This window comes from Myxine glutinosa, chromosome 10 (genome assembly GCF_964187855.1).
Source record: "Myxine glutinosa chromosome 10, kmMyxGlut1.1, whole genome shotgun sequence".
Lineage (NCBI taxonomy): Eukaryota > Metazoa > Chordata > Myxini > Myxiniformes > Myxinidae > Myxine > Myxine glutinosa.
In genome coordinates this window covers 67,893,901-67,907,595 of record NC_136270.1, presented here as the reverse complement: position 1 = coordinate 67,907,595, position 13,695 = coordinate 67,893,901, and the positions used below count along the sequence as shown (strand labels likewise).

The following is a 13,695-nucleotide window of genomic DNA, read 5'->3' as shown; positions in this document are numbered from 1 at the left end:
GGGCCCATTTCGCAATTAAAAGCTGAGCTGAATTATAGTAGTCAATCTTCTACGGCCGCGAGTAAAAGCTGAATTATCTTACTATAATTCACCAAATGTCCGTCTGTTTGTCTGTCCATCTGTCTCTATGTCCGTTCGAAGGTACCACAAAAACAGCTGAACCGATCGCAACGATATTTTGGGTGGGTAATCCTGGGATCCCCAGGTTTAAAATAGGCTATTTAATTTTTCCAATTTCAGCTTTGGTCTCCAGCATTCTCAGGTTTGGACTCCCGATAACATTCGCGTTCGCATAACGTTCATTGTGACGATGTTTGTGTTCACGGTAGTGTTTGACGTGACGGTGTGAACGTAATTTCGTAATGTTTTTCGTTACGACAGGAACGGGATTACATACGTATCGGGAGGGAGTACATACGTAAAGGAAACACGTATCGGGAGTACATACGACATAGCGATTGTGAATGTGACAGCTCTGAGGCGTCTTTCGCTTCGCATCAAATTTTCATTACATTCATTCATTCATTCATTTAATGAGCATTACGCTCATTCTTACGCTCATTAAACGTACATTAAACATTAAACGTTCATTCATCGATTACGAAAATAAAAACGAAAAACATTACGAAATTGCGTTCACACCATCACATCAAACACTACCTTGAACACAATCATCGTCACAACATCGTCACAATGAAAACATCGTCACAAACGTTACGTTACGTAATTCAAACCGTGAGCACATCGAATATTGGAGAGCCCATTGCCCAAATTTGAAACACGATGGAATTATATTTACCGATCTGATAGTCAGGATCACTATGTTAACAAATATAATTTCGTTCAAAATTTTGGTAGATGAGCAAAACTATACATTTCTGGAATCATCAGAGCATGGAGAATCCGAAAATTAATGTTTGCATTTGCATAGACACCTTTGCGAAAATGACACTCAGGACTGATGAAGAGTCAGGTTCACTATGTTAACAAATATAATTTCGTTCAAAATTTTGGGAGATTAGCAAACCTGTACATTTTTGGAATCATCAGAGCATGGAGAATCCGAAAATCAATGTTGGCATTTGCACAGACACCTGCATGGCCGCCATTTTGGATTTTCAAAATGGCCGCCATAAAATACATATTTTGCGCTATCTCGGCTTCTAGTCAACCTAGAAACTTAACTAAATATGCTAATCCTATGTTTTCTGGGTTAAGGAATCCAATAAAGGCCTCAAAATAGTGCTCAGGATTATAGAAAAGCAACAAACAAAGGTAATTGAAAACCATTGTCTTTATATTTGTGATATAACTGTATTACATAATACATGATATTGCAAGACCTTTGAAGTTATAGGTATGGGTTTATAAAGCAAGAAAGCAGCCTTGTTAGTATCAGATTGAACTATAAGTCCTACACACAGGATCTACTAGGTCTACACCGTTCAGGAATATGCTTTTACAGATCTTCATCACTGTCCTGAGGGTCATTTTCGCAAAGGTGTCTATGCAAATGCAAACATTAATTTTTGGATTCCTCATGCTCTGAGTATTCCAGAAATGTATAGTTTTGCTAATCTACCAAAATTTTGAACGAAAAAACATAGTGAACCTGACTATGAACAGTGATGTGGCTTTTATTGAAATTCTTCAAATACTGTTGAGATTTTGATGATTTGCATGTGATATGATTTAACGGATGTTTATATAAATCGTTTAAAATAAAAAAGCCTTCAATTTCCGATATTTTGCCTTTTCATTTGGGCTTCCCAATTGAAGCCCCGCCCGTAGAGCGGGTACCGTTGCTAGTAGTAGTAAATTCATTCAAAAAGAACCCGGGCAACGCCGGGTGATTTCGGATCGTCTCCGATATAAGAGAGATGTCTGTCTGTCTGTCTGTCTGTCTGTCGCCATTTTTCTCAGAGATGGCTGAGCGGATCTTCGTCAAACTTTCAGAGGTTCATCAGTGAGTGCCTGGGAGTGTTGTAGGCAAAAAATAAAAGTAAAAATAAAAATAGAAAGAAAAAAAAAGATCGGTTTTTTTTGAGTAAAAAAAAAAAAAAGATCGCTCGATAGTGCCTTAGCCCTTTTAAAGTAATGACAGTTATATACAAGTACACATTCGCATAAATAAATAAAAAACAATTGCCAGACATTTGAACACAAATAAATCAAACAATTCCTGAAGTGGACGAAGTTGGTATTACGGCTTCTTCTTCTTACTGATCGGCATCACACTTGCCTCAAACGCGATGAATGCCACATTCACCCCATTGACCCACCAGCATATATATGAACCCCCTTCCTCTCCTGCCTCCCCCCTCCCTTCCTCTCATCCTCCCTCCCCTCCTCTTACCTCCCCATCCCCCCTCCCCCTCTCCCCCATTCCCTCCCCTTCGCCCCTCCCTCCCCCTTCCCCACATCCCTCCTCTCCCTCCCCATCCCTCCCCATCCCTCCTCCCCCTCCCCTCCCCATCCCCCCTCATCTCCCCTCCCCTCCCCTTCCACCCTCCTCTCCCCTCCCCTTTCCCCCTCCTCTCCCTTCCCCTTCCCCCCTCCCTGCCCCTTCCCCCTCCCTGCCCCTTCCCCCTCCCTGCCCCTTCCCCCCTCCCTGCCCCTTCCCCACCTCCTCCCTCCCTCCTCTGCCCCCATCCCCCCTGCCCTTCCCCCCCTCCCTTCCCCTTCCCCACCTCCCCCCTCCTTTCTCCCTCCCTCCCCCTTCTCCTCCCCACCTTCCCCCTCCCCCCTACCCACCTCCTCCTCCCTCCTTGCCCTATCCCTCCTCACCCCTCCCCTCCCCTTCCCCCACCCACCCCCTTCCCCCCTCCCACCCCCTTCCTTCCTCCCACCCCCTTCCCCGCCTCACACCTCCCTCCTCCCTCCTCCCATCCCCCCACCTGTTTTTTTTTTATTCGTTTTTTTTTTTTTTAACTGTTTCCTTCACTCAGCTGACAGGATGACCGAGTAATAACGGACACTTGCCTGTAAGCCGTCTAGCCTGGATTTGAATTCCAACCTAGCTATCAACTGTCATCCCGTTGTTTAACAGGCAGTCCCTTATCCCTCGTTGATGTGTGTTCCGTCCCTCGGATGGACATTACACCGGGCATCCCATCTACCGACATTAGTTGATTGACGTTAAATATCCCATGGTGTCCTTCATGAAGAGTAGGTGAGCCAGCACCATGGGCAAATTGAAAATTCTTGCCGTGACTACTGTTGGCAAAGCAATGGCAAACTGCCCAGAATAAAAAACTGCCTCGGCAGTACTGGACCTGCCTTCGAACATAACACCAGCGTAAGAAATACCTTCATATGTTCTGTAATTAAAAAATTCTAAAATATATATTCGGCTTTTGGTTTTTAGAGCTTGAGAAGTGAATTGCTGTTTGAAATTACCACTGGTCTGGTTGCTTTGTCTTTGCCATCTACAGGTAACCCTCCTATCTGCCACCTCTGTGGCTCCGGGTACAATGGTTAGTGGTGCTGGTAATCTGGTGAAGCTGGCGGGTGGTCAGCGCCTAGTTTTGACTTCTACGCCTGCTGCCATGGCCTCGGGCTCGGCCGTTATGGTCTCTGGGCCTCCTGGCACCATACCAGTGAAATTGCAGATCAAGCTGCAACCTAAACCAGGACAGCTCCTCTCACAAGTAGTCTCCCAGGTAAAGATATTGCAGGAGAAAGTAGTCACATGTTGCAGGATGGAATAACTGAGGTTTTGACCTGTTGACGACAATATAAAAAGTGCTGTTTTAATCTTCATCGATGTACCAGATTTCTACCAATTATGAAATTTCCACTTTATTTGCCTCAGTATTGGTTGATGTTGAATTTTAGTGAACATGGTATTGTTGTTCTTTCTTTCGCTGATGAATGCTGAGTATTGCATGAAATGAATAGGAAATGTTGATTTTGGTTCACGAGTTATCAAGTGACCACTATATTCGTCGTGTGTGTGTGTGTCTGTGTCTGTGTCTGTGTCTGTGTCTGTGTCTGTGTCTGTGTGTCTGTCTGTCCGCAGCATAACTACCCGATGATATCATCCGATCTTGATGAAACTTGGGTGGGAGTATTGCGCCCATTGGGAGTATTGCGATCATATCATGATCTAGTTGTGTCCTGCCTAGAGTGGGAGTATTGCGCCCATTGTGGGCGGAGCCACGCCCGAAAAAGATGTCTTTTTAGGGGGTAATCGAGTTCAAGCTACATCTTCTCGGAGGGAGTTGGTGGAATCTAACAGGGGTTTCGATATTTGGTTAGGCCAATGTCATGTGTCTAGCTAGCCTCACGGAGCTGTTAAAAAAAAAAAAAATTATTATTATTATTACTATTATTATTTTTTTCATTTCATTTTTCACCGAATTTTCGGTATTGTGTAGCTAACTGACCTCATAACTGATTATACATTATTTTCTATTTCATTTCAAGGTCAGTAACCTTCGTTTTGACATTTCCGGGCCTGGCCTGTCCGGGCCTGTTTCGGTTATTGTCCGTTCTTTGTCATTGAATACCACTCGCTCGTGAACCATCGTCGTCTCCTGACTTGTTAATCTTTATTTTGCAATGTCATATAAATATTATTATGCAATTTATTATAGCCCCTCTGGCGTCAGGAAGGGCATCCGGCCATAAAAACATTGCCTCAAACAGGGAACCATGATTGTCATGGGGCCCGCAAGGCTAACCCCCGCTCTAGCGGGGAAAATGGCCTTAAAACGATCATTCATTTTTATTATAGCCCCTCGATCTGTACTGTTTTGGCTGGTCATCTCCAATGCAGGCTCTTGCTTGCAACTTGATGCCTTTTCTAGTGGTATTTGGGTTCTCTATTATTTCTTGAGTTCGTGGAGAAGCTGTTCAGCCACTGCCTTTTACTCTTATTTTTTGCTGAAACCTTGTCATTGACTTCAGCATCAATGTGAATTTTAGTTGATGTGCCAGGTTGATTTGAACGAAAGAGCTCATTTTGCTATACTATTGCATCAATTAGTTTTTCACAGGTATATTTTAAGTGGTTTTGTTTTTATGATTCAAAGAATGCTATGTTTGTTAAAAGCTATGACAAAGACTTGCAGTTGCGAATCACAACAGTTTGCATTTACCTTTGTACTTCGACCTCTGTACCAACAACGGAATTCACAGAGACAGAATGATCTCACACCTGTCACCTTACCCATCTTCATGCAAGCCTACCGGAGCACACTTGTATCTGATCAGTCTACTTTTTGCATTGGAAAACCTCGGAATGGGCTATTTCATATTTTTTGTATCCAAAGCCAAGATGTTGGAAGATCCTGAAGATTGGGCTATTTCTCCATTGAAGGAACCTATTTCTACCATTGAATATCCTGAAGATCGGACCCTTTCCTCTGTTTGAAGATCCCGTTGATCGGACTCTTTGCTGCATTTGAAGATCCCGAGGTCCAGGCTCTTTCCTCTGTATGAAGATCCCGAGGACCAGGCTCCTTCCTCTGTATGAAGATCCCGAGGGTCGGGGCTTTATTCTCCTTTGGAAGACCCGATAATTGGACTCTTTTCTCCAGTGTGCAATCCCGAGGATCAGGCTATTTCCTCCGTTGGAATGTCTCGACAGTCAGGCTATTTCCTCCACTGGAAGGTCTCTTATTTCTTTGCTTTGCTGGAAGGTCTCTTGTTTCTTTCCTTCACTGGAAGGTCTCTTGTTTCTTTCCTTCACTGGAAGGTCTCTTATTTCTTTCCTTCGCTGAAGGGTCTGTTTCTTTCTTTCACTGGAAGGTCTATTTCTTTCCTTCGCTGGAAGGTCTCTTATTTCTTTCCTCCGCTGGAAGGTCTCATTTCTTTCCTCCGCTGGAACATCTCATTTCTTTCTTTCGCTGGAAGGTCTATTTCTTTCCTATGCTGGAAGGTCTTTTATTTCTTTCCTCCGCTGGAAGGTCTCTTATTTCTTTCTTTTGCTGGAAGGTCTATTTCTTTCTTATGCTGGAAGGTCTTTTATTTCTTTCCTCCGCTGGAAGGTCTATTTCTTTCATCCGCTGGAAGGTCTATTTCCCTCCTCCGCTGAAAGTTCTCTTATTTTTTTCCTTCACTGGAAGTGCTCTTATTTCTTTCATCGCACTCGGGTCTTATTTCTTTCTTTTGCTGGAAGGTCTCTTATTTCTTTCCTCCGCAGGAAGGTCTCTTATTTCTTTCCTCTGTTGGAAGGTCTCTTATTTCTTTCCTCCGCTGGAAGGTCTCTTATTTCTTTCCTTCGCTGGAAGGTCTCTTATTTCTTTCCTCTGCTGGAAGGTCTTATTTATTTCCTTCGCTGAAAGATCTCATTTCTTTCCTTCACTGAAAGGTCTCTTATTTATTTCCTTCACTGGAAGGTCAATTTCTTTCCTCCGCTGGAAGGTCTCTTATTTTATTCCTTCGTTGGAAGGTCTCATTTATTTCCTCTGCTGGAAGGTCTCTTTTTTATTTCCAACGCTGGCAGGTCTCTTTTTTATTTCCAACGCTGGCAGGTCTCTTGTTTAGTTCCTCAGCTGGAAGGTCTCTTTTTTATTGCCTCTGCTGGAAGGTCTCTTGTTTATTTCCTCAGCTGGAAGGTCTCTTTTTTTTATTTCTTCAGTTGGAAGGTCTTTTATTTTTCCTCTGCTGGAAGGTCTCTTTTTTTATTTCCTCTGCTGGAAGGTCTCTTGTTTATTTCCACAGCTGGAAGGTCTCTTTATTTTATTTCCTCTGCTGGAAGGTCTCTTTTTTTTATTTCCTCAGCTGGAAGGTCTCTTGTTTATTTCCTCTGCTGGGGGGTCTCTTGTTTATTTCCTCAGCTGGAAGGTCTCTTTTTTTTATTTCCTCAGTTGGAAGGTCTCTTGTTTATTTCCTCTGCTGGGGGGTCTCTTGTTTATTTCCTCAGCTGGAAGGTCTCTTTTTTTTATTTCCTCAGCTGGAAGGTCTCTTGTTTATTTCCTCTGCTGGGGGGTCTCTTGTTTATTTCCTCAGCTGGAAGGTCTCTTTTTTTTATTTCCTCAGCTGGAAGGTCTCTTGTTTATTTCCTCAGCTGGAAGGTCTCTTTTTAAATTTCCTCTGCTGGAAGGTCTCTTTTTTAAAATTTCCTCTGCTGGAAGGTCTCTTTTTTATTTCCCTTGCTGGAAGGTCTCTTGTTTATTTCCTCTGCTGGAAGGTCTCTTATTTGTTTCTTCCATTTGGAGGTTCTCTAGCATTGGGCTATTTCCTTTTAGAAGATGTATCTGGAATCTTTACAACAATATTGATACGAGTGAGCATTTGCCTGACAGGATTAAGGAAAGCATTAAAACTAATTGTGATGTGGTACATCCATGAATATGGCACTGATCTTGCACTTTGTTGTTTATCTCTGCATTGGCGCAACCATAACTTCACAATTGACTAACAACCGGGCTCCTACTAGCTGTTAAATCAACAGAGGCATTTCGAGTAAGGAAACCTGTCTCTTTTGTTCTGCCGAGGAATAAACCCTCGTCCTGTCGGCTCTCAACCAAGTGTGATATATATATTGCACACACAGACACGCACATATTTGAACACATTAAGACTGTATTGTGAGCATGTGGAAAGAAATGTTGCCTACCCTTTCTTTTAAAGTAATCCACTTAGCCCTATTTCTCCATTGTGTGTGCAAGTTAAACTACTGAACCATTTCAATCACATGCAATGAAAAGATGAGCTCAGTTTGAGCATAAATATAGCTTTACAAGGTAGAGCAAATGCTATGCACCCAATGTGAGCTTGTTTTTAAAGATTCAAAAGCTTTTCGAGGATCATTGTGACCATGTGGCTAGGGTAACACATGTGTATCTGACATTGTGAACATCAGATGGATTAAAAATGTTTCTGATTTCATTGTGAGCATATGAAAACAGTATTCTCCATATTGGGGTGCGTGTCATCGGTGTGGCATAAAAGTTTATTATAATTTTGCCATCGACTCATGTAAAGTACTAATAAGCAAGGTATAATCAATTTTCATTGGTTTTGACCTGTTCTCCTGCGGAAGGAGCTATCTCGGATAGCCAAACTTCTTCCATTATTTTTAGCTTTCTTGTCATTTTCGAAATCGGAATACTTGGCTCTTTATGGATTAAAATGACGATGTTGTTGCATATGCGTTCATCCCGCTCTGCGGCCGCCCTGAATATCGGTGATACTGAAATATGTAGCCAACTGAAGCCATCTCGTGGCCAGGATTATGCAAAAAGCAGTCTGTTGGGCAGGAATTGGGAATTTGTTCAATCGAGGGGCTGGTGATAACTCTACTACTGTTCGTCAGACATCTTGGGATATGTTTTGTCCACCAGTTAAAGCAAGAGGATGAGGAATCCAGCTTAGCATCCGTCCGAGGGATGGCAAACTCTATGATGTAATGCCTGACCTGTGAAGTGCCAATTACGCAGTTAGTTGGGTCTGACATCGAATCCAGATTTGATGGCTTAAATGTAAGTGCAGAGGTAGTGCACTATATTGTCAGGCAAATAATGAATGTTGCATTGTCCATTACACATGCACCCTGCCGTTAAATTGTCATTGTTTTAATGTCTCCGCTGACAAAGTGAACCGAGGCATTAAGTTTTTTGGGGTTGTCTGTCTGTCTGTGATCGATTTTTGTTAACACGATAACTTAAGAATGGCTGAAGAGATGTTGCTGTGCTAACTTTTGAACCAGTGATGGGAATCTGACCAAACTTGGTACAAGTATATATTGTGATGCAAAGATGATCTGATTAGATTTTTGCATCAAGATATCAGAGGTCATGTCATTTAAAAATGTGGTACTTGAGAACAGCTGAAGGGATTTCAATAAAACTTGATATAAGTATGTGTCTTGATGTAAAGATGAACTGATTAGATTTTTAGGTCAAAGGTCAATGCTAAGTAAAATCCTGTTGCCTTGATAACTTGAGCCAGTGCTTGGATTTTAACCTAATACAAGTATCTCCTATATGAGGTCTGTGTGTCACCATTTTTCTCAGAGACTGCTGAACGGATCTTCGTCAAACTTTCTGAGGGTCATCAGTGAGTGCCTGGGAGTGTTTTCGGCAAAAAGAAAGTTCGTTTTTTTGGATATTTAAAAATCTGTAGTGCCTTCGCTGTAGTGCTCTGTAGTGCCTTCGCCTTTTTGATTAATGACCGTTGTATACTAGAACCGCACTCAGTAGAGAGCATACCTCCGCCTGGTTGGCCATACCACTCAATGGTGAAGAATCACTTCAGAAATTAAATAATTCTCATATCCGAATCCATATTCAGAACTTCACCAAAATCTAATCTATTTGTCTTTGTCATACACCCAACCGGTCCACCAAGTTTCGTCCAAATCCGTTCACAACATTTTGAGATATCCTGCTTTATCTGTATCGTTTTTGGCTTTATCTCCCAATGGTGAAGAATCACTTTAAAAATTATAGTAGCCGGATCCGAATCCGGATCTTCACCAACATCTAATCATTTTGTCCTTGTGACATACGCTACATCTCTGCCAAATTTCGTCTGAATCCGTCCACAACCTTTTGAGATATTTTGTTCACAAACAAACAAACAAACAAACAGACAGGGGTGAAAACATAACCTCCATCCACCTTTGGTGGCGGAGGCAACAAGTACACATTCGCATAAATAAATACAAAACGATTACCAGACATTTGAACACGAATAAACAAACAATACCAGAAGCGGTTGGAGTTGGTGGTAAGGCTTCTTCTTCTTCCTGAACGTCATCATACTTAACTCAGAAACGTGATGAATGGTACATTCACCAGCATATATTCAACGAAAAGGTAAAATGATGATTTGACATTTGTGATGGATTCTGATTTGGATGTAATTGCTTTTCCCTTATATTTGCCCTCATTTCAAATATGTTAATGTTTCTTTTTCGCTTGAGCAACACTTTTCTGGTGCTCCAGTTATAAACGCTTTTATACTTTACTCGGGGTCCAAATACAAATTTGTCTGGGGGATAACATAGGCTATGTGGCCGCGGCCTCATGTGGGGGTGTGGGGTACCGGGCGAGGGGCGTAAATTCTCTATGTAAATGTGTTATGTGCAGCACCACATGGTGATGGTGGCAGAGGGTATTACAATTTCCGTTTTTACCTGGGCAACACTGAGGTTAAAGCGCTGTTTTCACGGGTAAATTTTTCCTCCGTTCCTTCCCTTCGGCGTTGCCGGGGTTGGGGTGTGGTTATGGCAGAGGGACGGCAAAGATATACAACATATACATCTTGTGGGGGGTGGGATGGCTTTGACAGGCCCCTCCATTTTGGGGGAGGGCGGGGTGCGGATCGGAAGGAGGAAAAATGTACGTGTTCTGGTCTTAAAAATTTGGAAATTTAATAAAAAATCGCTCTATCATGTCTGAGTCTTTGTAGCTATGGGAGAGGTAATATTAAATGATCGTGTGTGTGTGTGTTCGGGTGTGTGTGTGTTCGTGTTCGTGTTATAATATTTAATGTAAATTTTACTGAGGAGATGTCAGGAAGTGTTTTCGGCACCCACAAAAGAGAATAGGAAAAAAGCCAAATTGATGCCGGTCAACGCCGGGTACTCCTGCCAGTACATAATAATAATAAACAGAACATTGATCATAATATGCTAACTGCCATGGGAAGTAAGTTGAAGCCAACATTTTGGACGTTAATGCTTCGTTGGAGCAAAGAAGTGAGTCGTGAGAGTGTGTTCATGTCCGCGCGTTACGTTTATTTATTTATTATTCTTCCGCCGACAAAGTCGCCGGAGGCATTATGTTTTCAGGTGGTCTGTCTGGCTGTCTGTGCGTCCGTCCGTCCGTGTGTCCGTCTTTGATAGGTTTTCGTTCCTGCGATAATTTGAGAACGGTTGAAGGGATCCAAGTCAAACATAGTACAGGTATCTATAATGATGTAAAGATGAACGGATTAGATTTTGGGGTCACAAGGTAAAAGGTCAGAGGTCACGTTATGATAAAAACCTTTTACCATCATAACTTGTGAACCAGTGATGGGATTAAGACCAAAGTTGGTACAAGTATGCATTATGATGCAAAGATGAACTGATTTGATTTTGAGTTCAAGAGGTCAAAGGTCAGGGTGTGCAATAAGTTTTCATTACAGTGATAACTTACTAATGGCTGAAGGGAACCAAGTCAAACTTGGTACTTGTTTGTGTAATGATGCAAAGATGAACCGATTCGATTATGGGATCAAAAAGTCAATGGTCAGAGGTGTCGTCATGTTAACATTTTTATTACAGAGCTAACTTGTGAACAAGAGTGATGGGATTTTGACCAAACTTTGTATTAGCATATATATTATGATGCAAAGACGAACTGATTATATTTCGGCATTAAGAGGTCAAATGTCAGATTCTGTAATAGGTTTTTGTTATCGCGATAAGTTAAGAATGGCAGAAGGGAACCAAGTCAAACTTGGTACAAGTATGGAATATGGATAATGATGTAAAGATAAATTGATTATATGATGGGATCAAGAGGTCAAACTGCAGATGTCTCATTCGGTAAATATTTTGTTGCTGCCCAACTTGTGAACCAGCGATGGCATTTTGACCAAGCTTGGAAAAAGTATCTATTATGATGAAAAGTTGAACTGGTTAAATTTCAGCATAAAAGGTCAAAGGTCATGTTAGGTAAAATATGATAATTGAGAATATCTGAGGGGATTTAAATCAAACTTTTGGTACAAGTATGTATTCAGCTGTAATAATGTTGACATCATAATGTATAATGACGTAATAATGTTTTTCGTGTTTATTTTTTTTTTCATCCTCGTTTTTCCTGAACTTTACTTTGTTCCACTTGCTTCACATCCTCCTGCATGTGTGAAAAGTTCCAATAATGTGACGTCTAATGCGATAATGTAAGCATTTGTAATGTGGCAGAGCAATTCATTTATTTGTGTTTATCTTGCCACACTGCTGCCATCCTCCTTCTCTTTCTATACTTCTTTCTCTTACTCCCTTTGTGGCCCTTTCCTTCCTTCTGCCCTTCTTTCCTTTGTTCAATCCTCTCTCTTCATTCCTGCTTCCTCTCTCAAGCACCTTCTTTCCTAACTTGCAGCTTGTTCTTTGTAGAATGAGCTTCTATTTGCATATGAAATTTATTTTTCTGTTTACTTTGAGCATTTATGCTGTGATTGAAGTTTTTTTTAAATGTTCAAATGCCATAATGTTATTGTTACCAAAATAGAATGAGCCATCCCTTTGCTTGCTGTCATGATGTTGCTATCTTCCAAATTGAGGCCACCACCCGTAAACATTTTTTTCCCCGATGCAAAATTGAGGCTCATGGAAGAGCAGTGGGTGACATTTGGACATGAGCAAGGATTTCAACGAACAGGAAAGGAGAGGGGTGGGAGGGGGGAGGGGGGCCCAAACCAGACCAGAACACGAGTTGATTTGCATAGTCAACCTGAATTTGGGGAATGAACAGGTGGAGGGAGTTCCTGGACGATTGTGTGCATTCTGAAGGAGCTGGGGGATTTCATTGCTGAGAAAGCAGATGGAGCTTGAACAGAGGAGAGGCAGAAAAAAAAAGCCAGTGAGGCAGCTGACTTTTCTGCAATGCTAGATGAACATGCCTGGTGCTTTGGCATCATTGTGTGGGATATGAATATTGTTGAGGTTTAGATTCCATGGATTCTAGGGAATAGAGATGTGATGGGGAGCGTGCGTGGTTTCGACCTACAGGAGTGTCATTTAATTATGGACAATTCCTCTCAAGTGTGAATACTACTTAATTTTTAAGGAATTATTTTGAACGATTCAGGGTGCCCACTCTCCAACATTGCAATTTCGTTTGCCCAGGAGGGATCTCAGGCTGATGGTGAGGCCTAGAATGAACCACAGTTAGTGGCTATGGAACTAGATAAGTGGATGAGTTTGACAAACCTTCTGGAGCTACAGGGTGACACTGAGATTTTCTCCTATTGATAAACACACAACCTTTTTTTGACCTTCATGTAATCAATTCCAGATCGGCAGAGTGCTGCAGCTTCTGTCTGCCTATCAGTGGGAGTGGGATTGGGGTGCTGTGCAGCAACATGCTGTCATCTGCAATAAGGAAAAAAGTGTTTTTTCAGACCAGTGGGAGAATAGTTTATGTAGATGAGTGATAAGACTGGGCCCAAGATAGTTCCTTGGGGCACTCCAGCCTCCACTAGGGTCAGTGAAGAGGAGAGGGTTTCATTTCTAGCAATATGTTGACTGCGATTGAAGGAAGCCAAAAAGCCAGGTACAAAGGTGGCCTTGTATCCTGCAGAGACAGCAAGCTTGGCAAGCAGAGCAGGATGCCTGGCTGAGATTTGTCCAGGGAGACAGTCCTAACCTCTTGTTTGATAATTAGTGCCTTGAACCCTTGCTGAGAGTGGAGTGCATCCATCGTTAAGTGGAATTCAAACTGATCGTAGAAAGTGATCAGGCTATTTGCAAAGAGTACAGATGTGACATCATCAGAAATGATACATTCCACGACTGTTTATAATTGAAGTAAGCTGACTGGTATATACTTGAGAGGATGCTTTTCTGCACCCTTATTGTGGATGGGAGTGATGTTTGCTGACTTCCCAGCCAATTGCAGATGGCCAAAGGAGAATAACATGCTGAAGACAGCAGACAGGAGTAAGCAAGAGCAGCAGTGCAGGGTTTTGAAACACTTTTTGTTCTTTGTGTTTACGTCTTCTGCAGGTTATGGCAGGAATTTTATTTTG

General features: G+C 42.0%; 1 protein-coding gene across 9 annotated transcripts in view; it reads left to right on the top strand.

Annotated features, from left to right (window-relative positions):
• The window catches only part of LOC137434125 (chromodomain-helicase-DNA-binding protein 9), a 353,801-nt gene that overhangs the window by 40,829 nt on the left and 299,277 nt on the right, over positions 1 to 13,695 (top strand). For 8 of the 9 annotated variants that reach the window (XM_068126815.2, XM_078785749.1, XM_068126819.2 and 5 more), the window contains one exon: positions 3,435 to 3,662. The exons of the other annotated variant lie outside the window; for it this stretch is intronic. In XM_068126815.2, coding sequence (XP_067982916.2) covers positions 3,435 to 3,662 — 228 coding nt within the window. The remainder of the gene's footprint in view (positions 1 to 3,434; positions 3,663 to 13,695) is intronic. 9 annotated transcript variants of the gene reach the window in all.